The sequence below is a fragment of the Sciurus carolinensis genome, chromosome 17 (genome assembly GCF_902686445.1).
Source record: "Sciurus carolinensis chromosome 17, mSciCar1.2, whole genome shotgun sequence".
In the NCBI taxonomy this organism is placed as follows: domain Eukaryota; kingdom Metazoa; phylum Chordata; class Mammalia; order Rodentia; family Sciuridae; genus Sciurus; species Sciurus carolinensis.
Genome location: NC_062229.1, coordinates 29,733,522 through 29,755,129, shown reverse-complemented (window position 1 = coordinate 29,755,129; position 21,608 = coordinate 29,733,522). Strand labels below are relative to the sequence as shown.

Below are 21,608 nucleotides of genomic sequence, written 5' to 3'. Positions count from 1 at the left end.
AGGAAGCCAAAGGAAACAAATACAAACCGGGACACACATTGGAATTTAAAATTTCTAGATTAAAAACTAAACCACTCTCATTTTCATGCCCTTCCTACTGACTGACTTGCATTTATGCGCAGAAAACTCCAAATTCAACCACCTTTTACTTATGAGGTTCATTTCAGAAGCTGTTTCACCAGTTTCTTGGGCAGCAGGGAGATTTGATGACAGGGCTTCCTTGGGTCTCAGCAGTGACTTAAACTAGTTGGTAACATATTGACTGGTAAGACTTAGCATGAAAGGAATAATGTCACAGCTTTAGATTTTCTGATCTTAATTTCTGACAAAGAAATGATAGAGTGTTTAACACCAGCTAAGAGTGTTTTTCAGTTCAGTCCACTTTCCTATGTAGGGGGACTGTCAGACCTGCTGAGATTTACTGGGATTTAATGACATCTGCCTTTGGGACTTTTCATTTCTCCGTAACTTCATCCTCCACGGGAAGCCAGTGAGGATTAATCCAGTTTCAGAAGCAGATACCTTTGTGAGGATCAGACTATACTCTGAGAAACCCCAAGTAGGCAGATTATAAGACACAGCATTTGAATATATGCCAATTAAGTTAGATCTTTGGGTTTAACCAAAGGCTTTCAGTGTTTTCAATTTGGATTGTCAGTCAAATAAAATTTAAATAAACGTGGTCTCATGATTCAAATCAAATTGGAAAACACCATGAACTTTAGGGCCATCCTGCGAAAATTATTTTCACATGCATGAAGGGAAAAATTTGGTCAGAGTGATTGCTTCTTGCAGTAAGCAGCAGGGTAGGATGGTAAACAGGTTAGGAACACAACAAATTCAGGAGTCAAGTGTCCCCAACTTATAGGCTGTCATAACCACTTATCTGCCCAGTGACAGTGGGCAGTTTATTTAACTCTCTTGTGTCTTTATCAGTTTCCCTCAATGAAGAAGTGGAAATATAACTATAAAAGGGTTCTTGAGAGACTTTGGAACACAGCCCAACACAAATAACACATTCTAGAAAAAAAAAATGTTAGCCACAGTTACTATTATTAATTAATGACTATTATCACCATTAATATCACTTAGACCTGCCCGTTTGGCTAATGGAAATGGTGTTTTCAGAAGATGTGATGATACAGAAATTATGCCTGAGTTATCTAAAATCATTTTTTTAACATTCTAAAAATAATTTCAAGTGTTATTAGCATAAAGAGAATGACGATAAAAAGCACTTAGTGCGTGAGAAGCATTATGTATGTAGGATATAATAACCACAAAATATATAGCAAAAATTGGACCCAGCACAAGCTGTTGTGGGTTGGCTTTATCCCTATTTTTTTTTTTTTTTTGTTTGTTTGTTTGCCAGTGAGAACAGTGCTTATGCTAAGTCTCCTCTGGAACCAGATTCTTTGGTTCATTTCATATATTTGATCTCCTGTTTCAAAGATGTGTTATCTTGATTAAGTAGTTTAGTTTCCCTTTGACTCATTTACTCACCTGCAAAGCTGGTATAATTTTATCTATACTCTCAGGTCTGTAATAATTGAGTGGGTTGGTACATAAACTGTTTAAGCAGTTCTTTATTCATGGCACGCAATAAATGGTACTGAATTTGGTTATAATTGTTATTTATCCCATTACTAGTGAAAGGAATATTTTTATTAAACTGTATTTGAGGCATTGATAATTGGTGACTGGCCTTTTTCACAAGCCTTTGTCATTTTATCTTCTAGATAATTTTGTTTTCTCTTAGTATTCTAAAACTGTGCTTAATATATTAGGATAATTATCTCCTGATTTTTCCTAAATTGTCATTTGCCTTTTTATTTTACTTATCTTCATTATTATTTTTGGCTACATGAGCATTTTGATTTTATACGATAAAAGACTAGGTGTTCTTTTTTTTTTTGCACAAACTTGTATTTATTCTCAATTTCTTTAAGAGAAGGCCTAATATTGTAAAATGGCAGTTCTTTCTCAAATCAGTTGGTACAGTTCTCAATCAATAATAAGTTTATTTGAATTTTTACTCCAAACTTGGTAAATGATTTTAAAAGTCAAATGGGCAAAGTCAGCCACACTGTTTTTAAAAAGAAAAACAAGAAGAGGTGATTCACAACGGCAGTTTTAAAGCGCGCTACTGGGGTGAGATTAACCTGCAACTCCCGACTCAGGACAGGGCAGCCCAGAGCTGCAAGGAAGAAGCAGGCGAGTCTCTTTCTTTCTAGCTTGTTCACGCTCCATCTAAGTCAGGTCTATGGGTCAGTAAAGAGTACCGGGACAGCGAGCCAACATGGCCAGCTTTGTGAGATTTCTAAGGGTCATTTGTTAGTGGTGTAAAACAGAAAGTGAAGTGATAAAAGGGAGCAAAACAGAATGCAGAATGATTTGCATGATCGAAGGCAGGAGCGCAGCAGCCCGTGGGAAGATGAACGCACCCTCACTGAAGGTCAGGATCAAACGCCCAGGAGAGAGGTTCCCACATCCCGCATGTGTCACGTGATACACCGGCCCAACCTGCTGTGCCCTAGGAGTGGTCATGTCTGCTCTGGCCCGCTCCTGTACCTGGGAATGGGATGGATTTCAGAAAAGGGGTCAGTTCATGGCAGGAAAAAATGCCCTTGAAGGTGGAAGTCCATGAGCCCTCGGTCCAAGAAAACAGTCACAGTGAAAGCGCATCTTAATCATATTTTCTGTTTCTTCTCTGGTTAAGTTCTTTTATCACCGCCCCCCAAAACACCAAGTCCCTTAAAAGAGAGTGCTCTAACAGTTTTATTCTTCTGTAGGAATAAAAAATTTCTTTTTGATTCCAGCAGAAAAACCTAGTCATGGTCAAAGAGGGAACCCCCCCCCCAAGTATTTACCCTTCATTGCTTTTAGGACTTCGGATATTCCAACTTAATCTTCTTATTTTTCTTATGTATTAGGTCACACACACACACACACACAGCAATAATCTGGTCTTGTAAAGATCTCACTCAATCATTTGTCCTTGACCTTTCTATTCTAGATTCTTTTTCAAACTGTCACTCTTGTAAACATTGACTTTTCGTGTATATAGTTAGTGTTGTATATTTTTGCATTTGTAAGGTTTTTGCTAACCAGTAACCTATAGAAGCATTTCCTGTTCTTCCTCATGCTGGTTACTCTAACTAAGAATTGTGTAGGTAATTCTACCTTTGGTTTGACTTTGCGACATTGAAGTTGTATGCATTTGCCATCCTTTTAAAATCATCAACTTCTGCTAAAGCTCCCCTAATTTTGTAGCTTCTTGTGGTACTTATATTAATAAACACAACTAAAGCAATTTAATAATCATGTTGGAATGGTGGCTGGAGATCCCCATCATTGGTTTGATTTGTGCTGAGTTTCTCATAGTCATTTCCTTAGATGTGAAAAGGTAGATACTATCAAGGAAAGGTTTCTGCAGACAAATACATATGAGAAATACAGGGTCAAACAAAATCAAACTGATGATTCAGCGACAGGCTTCTTAGAGGCTCTGATGAGCTAGAATGCCTTGTGGAACCTCAAGAGGGCAATACAATTTGAAGCATTTCTCAAATTTATTACACCACAGAGCTCCTTGTTCTCAGACTGCTTATGGGAACAATAACCTTCAAAATACACTTTTGGGAAATGGTGATATAATTAAATGTTCAAGTGGTATTAATTTTCTCATTACTGAATTTTAAAACCTACTTGCCATTGCATCTTGGTGGGATGTCAGCAAGGAAATTGGGAGTGCCAAGCAGGTCAGAGCTCCTGCACCTGCTGTGTGTCTTTGGATGCCTGCTTCCCTCTCCTGGGCTTTCATTTCCTCATCTGCTGGTAGAGGATCCTGTTTGAGGCACCTCTGACTCCAGGGCCCCAGGCATATCCACACTAAGATGCTGTTGGTCTTGTTGTGCGAGAAATTTAATCATGTTTCTTGTTGAAAAAGGAAGACACTTCTTCCATTTCCCAGAAAGTGTTCTCAGTATCCTCTGTCTTGTTCATTTAGAGCCACTTTATATCTTTCTTTACAAAGACCATTTATCCCTCTTGAGAAGGGATTATTGTTTGTTTTTAGATTTGACATGATCGAAGCTGCCACTTCTTTCACTAACTGGCAACTTAGAATCTGAGTTAGAATTGTCAGTAAACCAAAAGCCACCGAAGTTAAAGGGACAAACATGTTACCTCCTGGGGAACTCCAAATTGCCATTATCATCCCCTTTAATGGGGTGTTTAAAAAGAAGTCAGGCTGCATGTTTGCTGTGCCTACCAGTCTGATTCTCACTACTTGAGGACGGTGACTGGGGAAACTTTCCCCCTTACCTCTGCAGCCTCGGGGTGGAGTCTGAACCTCCACTAACTTCTGCTGATAGCAGGTGCACCAGGCTTTCCTCTCACCCCAACTCCCACTGTTAACTCAGGCAAAGTGGACTCAAGGTTCATTTTCAACAAATAGCATTACAGGAGTGAAAAACAAATATTTTTTAAAAAATACTTGGAATTCCTGTCATGGGTTTCTGGTTAAATCTTAAGATTAGTTTGCATTATACAGTCATGAGGTTTTAAACCCATTAGCAAAAGACTTCTAAGGACTGAAGCTGTTCTGTTCTCTGAGTTTATTACCACTATTTGGAAATGAAAAGGACAGATAAACTTTCTAAAATATCAACCAAATAGTGGGATCTCCTGTCCCTTGTGGTGACATGCTCATAAGAGGACGCAGGGAACTGGAACTTCAAGTTTTAAAATCTGAGGTCCACAGATTTCCTCTGCATTGCACAGAAGGCACAGACGTGTGTAGAGGTAGGGGCTCCGAGTGACACTGAGATGCTGTCAAACCCCAGGTTATCACTGTCTAAGACGCGTGTCTGTGACAGGACTGGGACATGGGTGCTGCTCTAAGGAGGCAATCAGGCTCGTGCCTCATGCCTTCCTGGTCCCTCATTGTGTCTGGAGCAATACAAGCAGTTCGGGCTCTGGTGCTCAGGTTGATTGAGACGGAACCCTGCAGAAGGACCTTCTGAAGATAAGGGGAAGGAAAAACAGAGCACTGGAGACTGGGAAGAAAACCAAAAACCAAAAAAAACCTTCCTTCTGTGGATTGATCCTAGGGCCTCACCATGTGCCACACAAGCACTCTACCATTGATCCACGCCCCCAGTCCCTTATTTTTTTTTTTTTAAGACAAGTATTTAAGAACTGAAGAAAGATGCATTGATAGAATGACAGATAACCAGGCCTTTAGATGCTATTCTGGAAAATCTTTAGTATCAGATCAAAGGAAGAAGGGACAATTAGAAGATTTTCTTAGGGAACACAATTCCAATGTTGTTCCACTCCTTATTGCTCCCATTTGGTCCTGTGAATGGATTATTTACCTCGCTTATTATAATTCTTGGGATACTGATCTTATTTTCACACTAGTTATTAATGGATTGTACAAGCATGGCTATATCTACATTGGTCCCTTCTTTTTTTCTGTCCCCTCTGAGAAAGTCATGGGCTGCCCCTCAGGTATCTTCTGCTACATTGTAGAAGGCAAGTTTATTAGAATTCAAGATGGATTCATCATGTTTTGGTGGTGAAAAATGTGTAACTCAAAGCAGAAACAACGTTCAACTCAAGCTGAGATTTTCCCTTTGAGTCTCAGAGCTTGGACTTTTGGGAAATGCTAAAACTCTAAGGACTGTGAGGACTCTTGAAAATGGACTAATTATATTTTGTATTGTGAGAAAAGTGTGAACTTTTGGGGGCCAGGGGTGGAATGATGCAGTTTAGATATGTGGTGTCCCCCTAAAGCTCATATTTGAGATGATAGAAGAAAGTTTTGAGGTGAAATGATTGGGTTATAAGAGCTTTAACCAAATCAGTTAACCCACAGGGATTAAGTGGGTGATAACTGTAGGTGGGTAGGGTGTGGCTGGAGGAGGTAGATCCTGAGGGCATGCCTTTTGGATATATATTTTTTCCTTGTTGAGTAGAGCTCTTTCTTCTTCCTAATGGCCATGTCCTGATCTGCTTTTCTCTATCACACTCCTCTGCCATGATGTCCTGCCTCACCTTGGACCCAGAGCCTTGGAGCTGACTGTCTATGGACTGGGACCTCTGAAACTATGAACCTCAAATAAACTTCTCCTCTAAATATTATATGTGTATATATAATAGTAATATATAATATATATATATGTAATAATATGTGTATATATGATATAAGTATATATGATGCATGTATACATAATATTTAGAGGAGGAAAAGTTTATATATCTGTACATATATGTATATATATGTGTATATATATATATGTATATATATATATATATATGTATATATGTATATCTGCAAACCTGGGTCTGTAAGTGCTGGTGATAATGTGTCTGTGAAGCCTATGGGATTTTGTGAGAATGATAATATTTTAATTTTTTACATATATGTATATAGATAGATTTAATATATAGAGATTATATAGAGAGATATATGTAGATATATGCATATCTAGATAGATCTATATCTAGATAGATATAGACATAGAAATATAGAACTATATTCTTTCAGATAACTAGATATAGATATCCATCTATGAAAAACTAAACCATCTGTAACACAATAGGTATTCAACAACTTGTAGATATATTTAAATCATTATTATCAGTTTTATTATGATTTTGAGACATATTCCTTGAACAGTATTTCCAGTATTTCCTTTCATTATGTATATAAATTCTATCATTTTTGTTTAGTTTGAGATTTATATTACTTTATACACTTGTATCAGATACACAAAAGTATACATCACTTGAACTTTTTAATATTAAGAAACAGCAGAAACCCCAACGTTGTGTCCCTCCAATGAAATGGAACATCACTGATAGCTTCGAATCTCTTATGTGGTTATCCCCAATCAAATCATCTTTCCCCACTTCCCAGAGGAGCTACTTTCCTCTGGGAGTTTTACCACTTTTCTTTCTTAGAAAATAAATTTTTGACTTTGTATGTTTTTCTATGTAAAGAGAATCATACTACATGTGTACTGTGGATGTGTTCTGTATGTTATGCTTCATCTTGTTTATGGATGTTCAGGGTTGTTTGCAGATTTTATTTATTTCATTTTGTTTTGTATTATTTTGAATGTGACTGCTATCGTTATTCTTCTCTTAGGTTGAACTGTGTGAAGTGACAATTTTTACAGATGAAAATGGTCCTAACTTTGAACTTTAATTCAGATTATAATATCAGAGGAATATACCTACACATATCTTCAACTTTTTAAGTGAAAATTGATTGTGTTATGAAAAGATTGTACCAATTTATACCCTTGTTTGAAAGCTACTATCTTTCTACCTCTTGCCAACATTTGATATACATTTTTATTTTGGTGGGTATGTTAGCTTTCTGTCACTGTGTCAAAATACTTGAGCTAATCAACTTGTAAGGAGAAAAGGTTTATTTTGGCTACAAGTTTAAGTCCCTGATCTCTTGGCCCTAGTACTTTTGGGTCTGTGGTGAGGAAGTACCTCATGGCAGAAATGCATGGTGGAAAAACTGCTTGCCTCCTGCTTGTTAGGAAGTGAAAGGAGAGACAGGAATGGGTGGAGTCTCCCCTGCAAAGGTACACCCCAGTGATAAGATTTCCTACCACTAGGCCCTACCTCCTAAAGGTCCCACCAACTCCCAGTAGTGCCACCAGCTGAGAATCAAGTCTTAAATGCATGTGCCTTAGGGGGCACTCAACATTCAAACTATAGTATTGGATCTGAAATGTGGTTTTAATATGTAGTTCTATAAATTCCACCAAAATTAAGTATCATACCAGGTATTTTTGCTCTTTCTTCTATATAGTGCCTGTTCATATCTTTTGCCATTTTTCTACCAGCTGCTTATCTTTTCCTGATTTAATTGTAGAAGTTCCTTCCATAGTCTAGATATGAATCCTTTGTCAGTTATTGTGTTGCAAATATTTTTTCTCAATTTTTGGGTTGTCTCTCCACTCTCTTTATATTGATATGAAATTGACTTTTTGTGGCTATTGTTTTCCAATTGTCCAACACCAGATTCCCTCTGAAATACAAAGCCATCACTTTCATGTCTCAAATGTCCCTGTACAAGTAATTATATTTTTGCTCAGTTCCATCGATCGATTTTACTGTTCCTGCAGCAACACCACACTTTATTAAATGCCCACACACTTCAATCATTTTCTTTAGAAGTCTTAGTCTTTTCTAGCCTTTTGCTCTTCTGTACAAATATTAGAACCATCTTGTCAAGTTTCACAAAATCTGTGCTGGGATTTTGACTGAAATTCAGTGTTGAATCTTTAGATCAATTTGGAGAAACTGACATTTTTAACTTAAATCTTCCAACCCATGAAGATTAATTTAGTTGGGTCTTTCAATTAAGTTTTATAATTTCTGTACAAGATCTTTGCATAAATTTTGTTAAATTTATTCTTGAGTACATTGTTGCTGAGGTTTTCCTAAATCACACTGCTTTAATTATTGTTATATTTTCTATTTTACTCTGGTTTATAAAATGCATTTTTTTATATGTTGATTTTTGTATTCCTTGCCTTGCTTAGCTCATTAATTTCAATGACTTGTCTGTAGAAACTTTTATGAATTCTACATAAATAATAGTATCATTGGCAAATAAGAGAGTTTTGTTTCTTCTCCCTTGTCATCATTGCATCTTTTATTTATTTTTCTGGTTTAATAACTCTATGTAAGCTTTCCAGTACTATATTTAGATCTGACACATGTGTGTTTTATTCCTCATCTTCCAAAGGATCTTTTCCATGTTTTCTTGTTAAGTTTGATGTTATCTGTGTACTTTTTGTAGATGTTTTCTAAATATTTTCATTATTTCCCTAGTAAGTGCGATATTTTGTTTTTTTTTTTGTTGTTGTTGTTGTTGTTGTTGACATTCTCTGTCAGATTTAAGGGAATTTCTTTTTGTTCCTATATGGCTAAGAATGTTTATCTTTTTAAAATCATGAATGGGATTTCTTTTTCTATATTGATTTAAATAATCATCTTGTTTCCTTTTAAAATTAGTGAATCAATGAATTACATGAACCAGTATTCAGTTTATATCAACCTTGTATTGCTAGATTTCCTGTGGTCATCATGTACTGTCTTTTATATTCATTGATTTGTTGATTTGCCAATATTTTTGCATTAATTTAGAATGAAATTAGCATTTAAAAATATTTTCATTCCAGTGTGGTTTGGGCATTAAGTTTAAATAATGAGCATCTTAAAACGGGTGGAGATTTATTTTTTACCTTAGACATATGGAATTTGGTAAAATCATTTGAGTTTGATGTACTTGGGAAGAGGGACATTATTTATTTACTGGTTTATATTCTTTAGTGACAATAAGCTGTTTTGGTGTTCTAATTATTTTCAAATTGATTTTAATAAAATATATTTTTCTAAGAATTTGTCCTTTCCTTCCAAAATTTCAAATTTATTACATAAAATTTCCCACCTTTAAAATATTTTTATAATAGTTTCTCAGGCATGATTTTTCTAGTTATTTAAAAATTAGCTGACTCCTTCTTACCACCTCTTACACCTTTTTTTTATACCTTTCATCTAAAACTTAATTTAGTATTTACCCTGTGTTAAGTATCTTTTCATGTGCTTCTTGGCCACTAGTGTATCCTCTTTTGTGAAGTAGCTGTTTCAGTCTTCTCTTATTTTAAAATTAGCTTCTTTTTGTGGTAGAAGATTTTTTTACATATTCAGGATACAAGTTGTTAGAGATGTTTATTGCAAATATTTTCTCTGTGGTTTGCCTTTTGATTTTTTTAAAGGGTGTTTTTGGAAGAGCAGAAGGATCTCATTATAATGAAGTACAAGTCATTACATTTACTCTTTCTGGATAATTGCTTTTTGTGTCTTAAAATCTTTGCTTACCCTAAAATTGTTCACATTTTCTCCTTTGTGTTCTTTAGAAATTTTAGAATTTCAGGTTTTACCTTTATGACAAATGTTGAATTAATTTTTTGAGTGAGTTGATATATAGGTTGATTTCCTCTTTTTTTTTTTTTTTTTTTTCTCGATGACTATTCAGATGTTCCAGAATCATTTGTTGAAAAGAATGTCCTTTCCCACTTTGATTTACCCTGGCATCTTTATAGTACAATTTCTGTGTTTACCTGTTTCTGGACTCCATATCCCACTGTTATGTGTGCCTACCGGTATAGGTTGAGTTATATCCTCCTGAAATTCATGTTTAAGTTCTAATCCCCAGTATCTTAGAATGTGACTATAATGGAGAAAGTGTCTTTAGTTGGTAATTAAGTTAAAATGAGGTCACTAAGGTTGGCCCTAATCTGACATGACTGATATCCTTATGAGAAGAAAACAATTGGACACAGCCATGTAATAGGAGGAAAACTTTATGAAGACAGAGAGCAACTTTGAGCCAAGGAGAGAGACCTCAGAAGAAACCAAGTCTGCTCACACCTTGATCTCAGACTTCAAGCTCCGGAACTGTGAGGAAAGACATTTCTGGTGTTTAAGTCATCCTGTCTACAGTACTTTGTTATGGCAATACTACAAAACTAATATAGATTATTTTCAAAAGAGTAAGATACTGCTGTAATAAATACTTTAAAATGTGGAAGTAAGTCATAGGTAGAGGTTAGAAGAGTGTTGAAGTACCTGTTATAAAACATGGTTTGAACATGTGTGCCCCTCCCAAATTCATGCAGGAACTTAAACCCCAATGTGATGGTATAAAGAGGTGGGGCCTTTTGGGAAATAATTAAACCAAGAAGACTCCACATGAATGGGATTATAAAAGAAGCTCCAGAGAGCTGCCTCCTTCTTCCATCTCTTCTCATGAGGACACAGTATTCACCCTCCCACCATGTGGGAACTCAGCAAAAAGTGTCATATTGGAAGCAGAGGGTGGCCCTCCCCAGATACTGAATCTTCCAGCACTTCAATATTAGACTCCTCAGCCTCCAGAGAGAAATTCTTTATAAATTACTCAGCCTAAGGTATTTTGTTAAGCACCCTGAGTGAACCAAGACAGAAATTGGTACTGAGAAATGGAGTGTTGCTAGAATAAATACCTGAAAATGTGGAAGTGGCTTTGGAACTGGGAAGTGGGTAGAATTTGGAAGAGTTTGCAAATGAATACTAGAAAAAGTCTATTTTGCCTTGAATGGAGCATCAAAGGTGATTCCTCTGAAAAGGAGGAGAACCATAGACAAAGCCTCAATCTTCTAGGAGATTACTTAAGAGGTTGTGATTCGAATATTGAAAATATGCGTGGTAAAGGCAACTGACGCTGTCTTAGGTGGAAATGAGAGAGAAAGCACGGGAAGCTGGAAGCAAGGCCATCCTCATTATAAAGTGGCAAAGAACTTAGCTAAAATGTTTCTGTGTCCTTGTGCTCTGTGGAAGGTGGAATTTGCAGATGATTGATGCAGATTAGGCTATTTGGCAGAATAAATCTGTAAACAAAGGATTGAGGGTGCTGCATGGCTTCTCTTGACTGCTTGCAGTAAAACATGAAAAGAGGGAAACAAAGATGGAATTTATAATCAAGGGGGAAGCAAAGCTTCAAGATTTGGAAGATTCTCCACCTGGCCCTGTTGTCAAGAAAGAAAAGGCAAGTTCAGCAGAGAATTCCAAGGACGTGGCCAAGTGAACTTTGATAAGGAGATTGGCAGGGATAGAAAGAAGCTGATGCTATTGTCAGGAGAATAGAAGAATGGTTCACAGGGTATTTTGGAGATATCAACCTGCCAATCCTACCATAAGCCCTGAGTTCCAGGGCCGTGAGGGCAGAAGGGTTTCAAGCTGCCTTAGGGACCTGTAAGCAAATAGAGTTCTGTTGTTGAAGCGACCCTGTCTGTGGCACTTAGACATGGCTGTGCTAGCAAAGTAATGCACCCACCTAGCTTCCAGTGCTTCTCTTGATTAATATAGCATCACAGTTGGGGCATTCAGTAGTGAGTAGAGGTGGTAGGAGTGAACGTCCTTGTTCTTTTCCTGATCTTAAGGACAAGCATTCAGTCTTTTGTCATTCAGTACAGTGTTTGTTGCATATTTAAAAAAAATAATAAATTTACTTTTGTAAAATGCCCTTTATGTGACTGAAGAAGTGTCTTGTAGCCTTGGTTTGCAGAGGGTTTCCATTATGAATGAGTTTTAGATTTTGTCAAATGTTTTTTTTCTGCCTCTATTAAAGTGATCATATGACATTTTCCTTTTTTATGTTAATGTGTTGAATTACATGGATTTATTTTTGAATGAGGGAAAACTGAATTAGATGGACCCCATTTTGTCATGGTATATAATCCTCTTTATATCTTGCTGGAATGGTTTTGCTAATATTTTGTTAAGGTTGTTTGCATCTGTATTTATGGTGGCCTTTAATTCTGAAGAATTTTCTGGAAATATGATTTCAGATTTTATCTCTAGTCACAGTCATTCATTAAAGTTCACTTTTAAAAGTGTAGTTTCCCAGGCTGGGGATGTAGCTCAGTGGTAGAGTGCATGCTTACCTTGCATGAAATCTTGGGTTCAATTCTCAAAACCCACTCCTATAGAATCTCCCATAATTTCTAGGTAAACACAACTGGAAGATGTTTTTCATAAATATCATCCTTTCTACTCCTGAGGAGATGGCAAAATAAAATCATTTTTCTTTCTGTGTTTCTTTTCTCAGAAGATAGGTTTTGATTTCTAGCTTTTATTTCATAGTTATATGATTACAACTCTAAGGAACATAGTACACATATTACTTTTTAAAAAAAGCATTATAGTTTGTTATTTTGTAATTACATATAATACTTATAATTTAAAACTTAAAACCACAGAAATTAAGAATTTTGTCATTTTGTGGAAATGCACACAAAGTCTGATGTATGTAGTTCATTTTATTGACTAAAATACTTTCTTTTGTCTTCATTTAAGAGTCAGGAAGATAAAACTGGCAGATGATAACTTATCTTCTCTTTTTCCCTGCAGTCTTGCTCAAGTTGTAAATATTGACTGAGCATGAGGGCAGAGAAAGATACTATCTTTATTTACACGTACATATACACTCTGCATTTAGTTCTGTTTTAACAATGGAACTGGTCGATTTAGTCCATGTAGTAGTTCCATCTTGTCCTCAATTTGTGATTTCTTCTTTGGATTCCCAGGTCTTGTCTCACTTACCGTGTTTGATATTAAATCATGGGGAGGAAGCTGGACCTGTCCGGCTTGACGGATGATGAAACTGAGCATGTTCTCCAGGTGGTTCAGAGAGACTTCAATCTTCGCAAAAAAGAGGAAGAACGACTAAGGTGAGCTGCTTACAGTGTCTGGTGGTGTGCACGGAACTGTGTGTGTGCCGCGGGCTCTGAGGTCAGAGGCCTTTATGTCTTGCACACACACACACACACACACACACACACACACACATTTATATTTAAGAGAGAGGCTTAATTAATATTGTGGAAAGGTTTGTCAGCTCCAACACTGGGCATAATAAGCCAGTTCCAAAATGAGACTTTACTTACTCCAGGTCGTGGTTTGCTGGGGCCGCTCACCCTGTAAATTGTGATGAGCTGTGTTGTGGTCTCTGGGGATGATGACTGTGTGTTCAAATTTGCCCCTGGCTTTAGTTTCCTTTTAGCGGATCCTGCTGAAGAAGATCTAAAGCACCATGTACTTAATTCCTGGGAGAATTAGACTCATATGTATATAACCTTCTGTTAAAAATCTCAGTGACCATGCTCAAAGGAAAGTATTTCAAAGACCCAATATGAGGAAACAGACGATTGGGCTGGAACGGGATCACCTAGTCCAGTACCACCAGAGAGGTAGTTTCCTGACTCCTCTGCAGTTTATATTTCCTCATGGAATATTTTTGGAAATACTGTTGTGGCTCTGTTTATCAGAATCAGTCACAGTGAGATTATGTGTTGGACCTGGCGTGTTTAAATATGATATCAAGTCATTATTTGCTCCCTCATTCACATATATTGATTATCCTTTGGAATTCCATGGTTTTATTGACACTGAGCTCAAAACCTCAGAGGCTTCATGATTCTTCCCTCGACTTGGTCTCCATATTCAGGCCAAACCCTGTTGATTCTGCCTCCTTGACATCTCTCCTCTCCTTTCTCCTAATCTAGCTTTCATTGCTTGTCACCAGACGCTGAGGTGATTGTCACCGTTCTCCTGCCTTTAGGCCTTCTCAGCTACTCTTCTGCATACCTGTAACTGGCAGAGTGAGCAGCGGTGGGGGTCCTCTCTGCCACGTTCCACGTGGAGGAGAAAAGAGTTCACTGCTGGAGGAGGATGTTGGTGGCTTTTCTGTTACCCAAAAAAACTTATCTACTCAGTGAACACACAAGTGCCAATACTCTTTTTATATGAGAGGAGGTATGACAGGTCTGGCCATACCAGCGCTGGCCTCTTTCAACAACAACTTGCTCAGCTCTCCTTTATTTATAACAGGGATAAAAGGGGTAAGGACTGGGAGGAGCTTCTTCTGTGATGGACAGGATAGGATGGAGTTAGGGAAGTCATTCTCTTAGGGGGAAAATTCCAGAAGGAGACAGGGAACCACTCCCACGCAGCGCCACATACTTACCGGCAGTTCCTAGAAGCCAGGCCTCTGCTTCCCATGACTCAACCTCGTCTGATTCTGCTGAATAAGGACAGCTTCCCACAAGCAGCTCCATCAAAGCTGTGACAGGGAGGGGAGCTCCCACATTTCTGAACTGACATTCTGGTGCCTCCTTTTCCCTCTCTGCTGTTCTTTTATGGCTCTCACTGGGTTTCCTGAGAGTGCTCCCAGCTGCTGGCCCTGAGTCCAGGTGTCTTTATGTCAAATGTGAACATATTTTTATTTCTTCATTTGCTCTCTGTCTCCTCCCCACAAAGCTGCCTTGTGCAAGAGAAATATAATGTGAGACATATACATAATTAAAATGTTTTAGTAACCTTACTAAAAGAAATCAAGAAAAATGCATTTCAATGCTATTTTTCTTTAACTGTATCTATCCAAATTAGAATTAGAGAATACCAATTAAAATTTCAAAATTCATTCAATATAAAATTATTAATGAGTAATTTGACTAAATTTTTGAGGTCTGGTGTGTGTTTACACTTAGGGGCTTGTCTTTCATTTGAAGGGTTCAGAAGCCACATGTGGTTGGTGACTGGTGACTATGAACTCCAAGGGGCAGAGACTTGCTAATTGTTATGTATTCAACAGCCAGAAAAGTACCTAGCTCATGGTTTTTTAAAAACCATTTATTCTTTAATGAATTTCTTATCTTCCATCAAACAAGAGTATATTGATATATACTATATGTGAGGCAAAAACAATGGTGTAAATTAAGAAGATTATACTGAGGTGGTCTAATCTAGTGGTGGAAGCAGCATTGTAAAGAAATAGGAATTCCAGGGTGCTTCAAAGGAGAGAGGAGACACTCCACTTTGAAAGATAGGAGACTGGTCAGTTTTAAGATGGGGGAGAGGGAGGCATGATTGGAGTTTGGGCACAGGTTAGCATTTCCACATTTGGATATGGATGTAGGAGAGCACAGAGTCAAGGTAGACCCAAGGTTTTAGCTTGCAAAACTGGAAAAATGAAGTCGTTATTCACTGAATGAATAAGACAGAGGAGGATAATAGTTGGAAGTTGGGTAAGACTGAGGATTCTGTCTTAGCTTCAATATTTGATGTGTTTATTAGACATCCAAAGGAGAGGTCAAGTTGACATTTATATATAGGCATCTAGGGTTCAGATGGGAGGTTGATCAAATTGTTGTAATGGAAACAGCAATTGTAGAGTAGATGGATTGAGGAAACGTTGAACCATTGCTAGGCTGTGTTAAGACCTACTCAAAGTCTGTGGTCTCTACATTGAGAGATTTCCTTGTGGTAGTATGTTTCTTCTGCATTGTTCAGTTTCTCTCCTCTGCTGGACCATGAGCAAGAATTATGTTTTACATAGTTTAGTGCCCCAAGCATTGGACAAAAAACCTGGCACATAGTAGATATTCCTATATCTGTGGAATGGATGGATAAATATGGTCAAATTATGTGACCAAATTCAATTGTGTCTTGAAGAATCAGTCTTAGTTATGTTTCCTGTGACTCATAAAGATCTGAGTTTCATGCCTCATTCCTGGAAACTAAAATATGGTAAGTTAAGACCTTGTCAGTGTTCCGTGCTGATCATGGGGACTTGCCTTAGTTCCATTGCTGTCAGGTGCCAGTTTCTGTTGAAGAGCAGTTTTTCGCTGTGGTTTGGGGAGAAGAGTTTTAAAGGTAATGCAGTGGCCACTGTAGCCAACTCCACAAGGTGGGTGACATCTTTCTGACGAACCTGTGTCTTAGCAGTCACTAGCCCTACTGTAGATCTGTGCACTTGCATGGTCAAGGGAACCTGATTGTGCTGGAGAAACATGATGCTTGAAACCATTAGTGAACAGAGAGAAGTGAACCCTGGACACAGCACCTTGTGTGGTCAGGCGGGTGGACGTTTTTTTTTCTCTGCTGATAATCATTTCTATTTTCCATCTTCCCATAACCTGTGACATGCCTCAGTAGGTACCTAGCAAACAGGAGTAACATTCTGAATGACTTCAGCAAGAATCTTACTATTGGTTAAAAAGAGATAAAGATACCATAACCTCAAAAATGCTGAAATCATCAAACATTTGGTTCACTTTTCCATAGTACTTGGATTTAGGGTACATGGAAGATCCTAGGAGGTAATGTTATAGGAAGTACTTTTGAATTCTTTAATATTTGCTTCAGTGACTGTAAAACTCATAAGGGAAGAATTTTCTTTTAAGGTCCTAAATTTAATTAGTTTTTTTTTTTTTTTTTTTCTTGACCAGCTTTTTATTTACCTATATCTCTGGCTTGGTTTTATGAGGGCAGGTCTTGGGCATAGAGGTTAAGTAGTGTTAATGATCTGTTCTTTAGTGCTGACATAAAGAGAACTAAGTAAATAGGTAGTAAAAGTGTGAGTTAAATGTCCTCAGAACACATGGAAATGTAAAAAGAGAGAGTGGGGCTGAAGAATTCCTGAAAAGAGAACACAAAGATATGAAGCGGTTCACTATGAACCAGCCTTGGCTCGAGGATTCTGCAGAATTCACTTTATTGACTTTCACAGCAGTTTCTATAACATAGTCCCCAGTTACATGGAGGCTCCCCAAAACAGAGATTGATTTCAAAACTTGCTCAGAGTCACACAGTTCATTGGGGAGGTAAGGGAACCAGGATTCTATTTTCCAAATTCTCTGTTACATAGAGTGGCATAAGCCTTTTCAAAACTGTGTTTTTCCTTTCATCCCTCCTTAAAATAATTCCCTAATATCATCTAATATCTAGTACATTTGTCTGCCTTTTTAAGAAAATCTTTTTACAACAAATATGTACAAGTCAGAATTCAAAGAAAGTTCACTCATTAATTGGGTGATTTTGAATCTCAAGTCTCTTATTTTTTTTCATCATTCTGAATTAAATCAGAAGGCAGGCATGGTATTGTGTGTCTCTGGGAGTAATATTCATTTAATTTGCTGTTCTCGTAGTTAGGCTGAGTTAGAGGTGAACTTTAGAGTTGTAATTTTTTTTCCCTTTTGAAGGCTTTTATTTTATTTTAAAAAATCTGTTCTGTTGGTCTACTTCCTAATTGTACTATGTTACAAACCCTTTTTTATCCATATCTAAGCGTTTGCTTTACTCCCCCACAGCATGTATTTAGAGCGGATGTGACCTTTTGACCTGTTTGGAAAGGGCACCCTGACTGTCTGGGTAATGACAGTGACAGGAGAAGGCCAGAGTGGGGAGTGTGTGGTCTCCATTTTTCCCAGGACTCCTGTCCCCACTCCCTGTCACAACTGGTGATGGGCACAGTCACATCTCAGCCAAGGTACGTGTCAACTGCTTGTGCCTTCACAGTCATAGGCCTTACTATGGAAAGGGATTCTTACTATGGAAAGGGAGCCCACGGCAGCAGGATTCGATGCTCTCCAGCACTGGGGACGTGAGGCACTGAAACTTTAATTCCAAGTCTGCTGTTGTCATGGTGGGATTGTGTGGTGCAAGGGGGAGGTTGGGGTGGCTCTGAGCCTCACAGACATGCAGTCCAGTCCAGTGTTCATCGTGTTTCTCCAAGACACACACAGCATTAACACTAGGGATGGGAGATGCTGAAGGACAGAAGGCACTTTGATCCCTGCTCCCAACTCCAGGGGCTTTGGAGCTCAGCTGTACTCATTGGGTCGATGTGTAGAAGAGGTCATCTTATTCTGGGTTAATTTTATTTTCTATTTTTTGGTTAAACAATTTCATGCACATAGTGAATGAAATAGTGACCTTATAATAAAAGCATAATTCCTGTATTCCATGTTCAGTCGTTTTTGCTTTTTGTTCTTTAGTTCTCCTGGTGTGACCTTCATACATTTAGAAATATGTTTTCATTACACTATCTTTTCTTTTTTTTTTTTTTTTTTTTTGGGTGCTGGGGATTGAACCCAGGGCCTTGTACTTACAAGGCAAGCACTCTACCAACTGAGCTATCTCCCCAGCCCCTCATTATACTATCTTGATAGGTCACCATTAGGCCTTCTTTTAGTTCTCTGCTCTGAACCATGGGGATTTAGCTCGCTTACCTACATTACCCTTATCTTTTGTTCCTTGATGATTATATGATTACTTTGGTTTGGTTTTCTATTGGTCGTTTTCCAAATTTAAATAATACAGGAAAACCTCTGAGTCTTGTTCTGTCAGCTGCTTCCATCCTCTCTCCATGCTGACAGAGCCATGTCCATATGGTGCACCTGCCCTTCCCTCCACCACCCCTTCGACTTTATCTCAAGTCTCTCCCTTCAGTACCTTTCTCTTCCACATTCAAGGTCGGGGCATTCACAGGCTGCTGTGCAAACATTTGAGTCTCACCTGTTTTGTTCAGGGGTAGATTCTAAATGCTGGAAAACAACAGGGAGCCCTTATATAATTATGATTGAAATATTGTTTGCTTCCCCCTCCCTCTTTTTCAGAACTATTGAAATCTGTAGGTGACTGACTGTTCTCCTTACTGTTATGAGTTAGGTTAATTGTATTTCTTTGCTGTCATTTTAAAGGAGTCTTGGGAGGGAGGGCCACTGAGTGCTTGCCTGCTAAAGGGCCTTGCAGGATCCTAGGGAACACGCAGAGGAAAGAGGCCTGGTCAGTGTGCGGTGTGTGCACATAGCAGATCTGGGTGTGAATCCTTCCATCATGATTACCAGGGGCTGACTTCTGACCTTCTGAGCCTCAGAGGTCAAAATAATTCCAGGAAAGGCTGGACTGTTGCTGTTCATCAGCTCTGTCCTATCTGCAGGAAAGTTAGCATTTCTCAATGTTTTCTTTGTTAACAGAGCCCCTGAGATTGAGGCACCCCACACAGTAGGCTCAGTCCTTCTGTTACAGTTTATCTTCAAGTTCCAGAATTCCAGGCTTCAATGAAGCCCACTAAGAACTTATCTATTTGTGAATTTTTAAGTTTCAACATTTTTCTTTGCTTTGATTAACCTCTCTGCTTCCAGTGTTAGTCCCTTTCAGACAGTAAACAGAGTTAAATAAATATATTTATTTGCGTGTCTAAACAGGACCCAATGACAATGTTAAATTAATTAGTATAAAAACAGTATTTTCAACTCTCTCTGCATTACCTGTGCTTTCCCAGTAATGACATTGGTCATCTGTATCATAGGAAATTTTTCTCTGCCTCCTCTTAGTTATATAACTCTTGATAAATCTTCATGCAGTATATAAAAAAAGCCAGGCCTATATGCCACATTTAAGGCTGTGATCTTCCAATCACACAATAGTCTTATCCAACTATTTTATTTCTTCTAGAATTTGAGCTTCTGGGAATCAAGGGAATGCAGGACCCTTAGCTGGGGTCAGTGTGGTATTTATGCCAGCTCTGAGCCTGCTATCAAGCACTGACTGACAGCTGTTGGTCCAGCAGGTTGTTGCTGAAATTGTTCACGGCAGAAATAAAACCTTAGAGAGGAGCAGAAACCCCAACTGGAAGAAATGCGAAAGACAGGCTGATGTGGTAAACAGCACAGCCGAGAGACCTCGCAGGGGAGTGAGGTCATGGGTGGGAGGAGGCTAGCCCTGCTTTCTTCTCAACTGGACTCCTGGGTGAGCAGGTACAGGCAGTCTGGCATCCAGCTGAGAGTATGGCCTCTGACTTGTCCCTACTCCTGGGGACCTCAGCAAATGCGTTTGCTTGGAGCTTGGGCCTTTGGTTTGGTGTTCATCCTTCAAGCCATGTTCCCTCCTCTCCATCTGCCTTTCTGGGTCTCTAGCAGATAATTTGAAGAATTTCTCTTTCCTCACTTCTACAAGAGTATCATGATGTTCTGTTCAGATAAATAGATTAAATTATTAAAATAATAATTTTATTTATTTATTGATGGAATGTCACCTCACCCAATATCTCACATGTTCCTGTATGTTTCCCAGCACCCCTGCAGTTGGGTTGAGATCATGTGACTAGAGCCCCCTAGTCACCTGTGAGCAAGGGCCTGTGTCACTGCACGCCAGGGACTTAAGACCTGGTATGCCTCCTCTACCTCTCCCCTGGTCTGCTGTGGTGACTCTAGAAGACTTGTGTTGAGACATGGCCTTACTAGATGCAGGAAGACAGAGCTCAGGACACCAGATGGAGGAAAATTCCTGATAACTGGCAGGGAGCTTTGTGGGAGCTTGTTGGGTTAAGTCACTGGAACCTGGGGCTTTATTTGTTCTGGCAACGAAGTCTAGCATTACTCTGACTGATGTAGTTTATGAGAATTAAAAAGGAGCCAAGTATTCATTATGCCCCCAAACCTTGAATTTGCCAATGAAAAAACAGGTTTAGAGGGGATACAGTTCTGGCCTGAACCTGAGGTTCTCGCCACTAGAGAGCCCTATCTTCTGCCACTTGGCCTTTCAAGCAGTAATAGACAACTGTGGAAAAATCTGCAGAACTAAACCAGGATCACAGTTTATACCCTATAGTTTTACGTGTCAGGCACATTTACAAAGTGGTTTTAAAAATGACTGTTAATTGCATAGTACTCTGATGTTCAAATTGAATCTCGGAAACATAGCCGAGGTAGCCACAGCCTTTAGAATTTCTCACTTAATATGTGCTGGCCAGAGCAAGTTCGCCTCTGGATAGCTTCCAAAGGCTGCTGGCGCTCTAATGGATTTGGTCTGTGGGGTGGCAGGGGTTAGATTTGATGAAATTGTTTCCTGTAACTGCTACTGGCCATTAATTGTCAGCGTTTGCTGAACTGACAAGGCTTATGCTTTGAAGAACTGCTGGTCCCAGGCTGGGTGAACCCAAGGGAAGGAAGGGAGGGGAGAGGGAAGTGAGAGAGACAGAGAGAGAGAGACAGAGAGAGAGAGAGAGAGAGAGAGAGAGAGAGAGAGCGAGCGCACTTCCTGCCTGGCTCAGGAGCTGCGTCAGTTCAGCAGCTTCCGTGTGTCAGTCACCCCTCCAGCCTGTGTTAAGGAAGCAGAAATAAATGCATTTGGGGACCTGCTTCTATTGCCTGTAATGGTATCAGTTACTCACTGACTGACCTGGT

General features: G+C 38.7%; 1 protein-coding gene across 1 annotated transcript in view; it reads left to right on the top strand.

Moving 5' to 3' along the window:
• Nucleotides 1-21,608, top strand: part of Myrip (myosin VIIA and Rab interacting protein) — a 320,260-nt gene that overhangs the window by 42,176 nt on the left and 256,476 nt on the right. Inside the window, exon 2 of the mRNA XM_047532415.1 lies at nucleotides 13,167-13,310. Within this exon, the coding sequence (XP_047388371.1) occupies nucleotides 13,201-13,310 (110 nt within the window). The 5' untranslated portion in view covers nucleotides 13,167-13,200. The remainder of the gene's footprint in view (nucleotides 1-13,166; nucleotides 13,311-21,608) is intronic.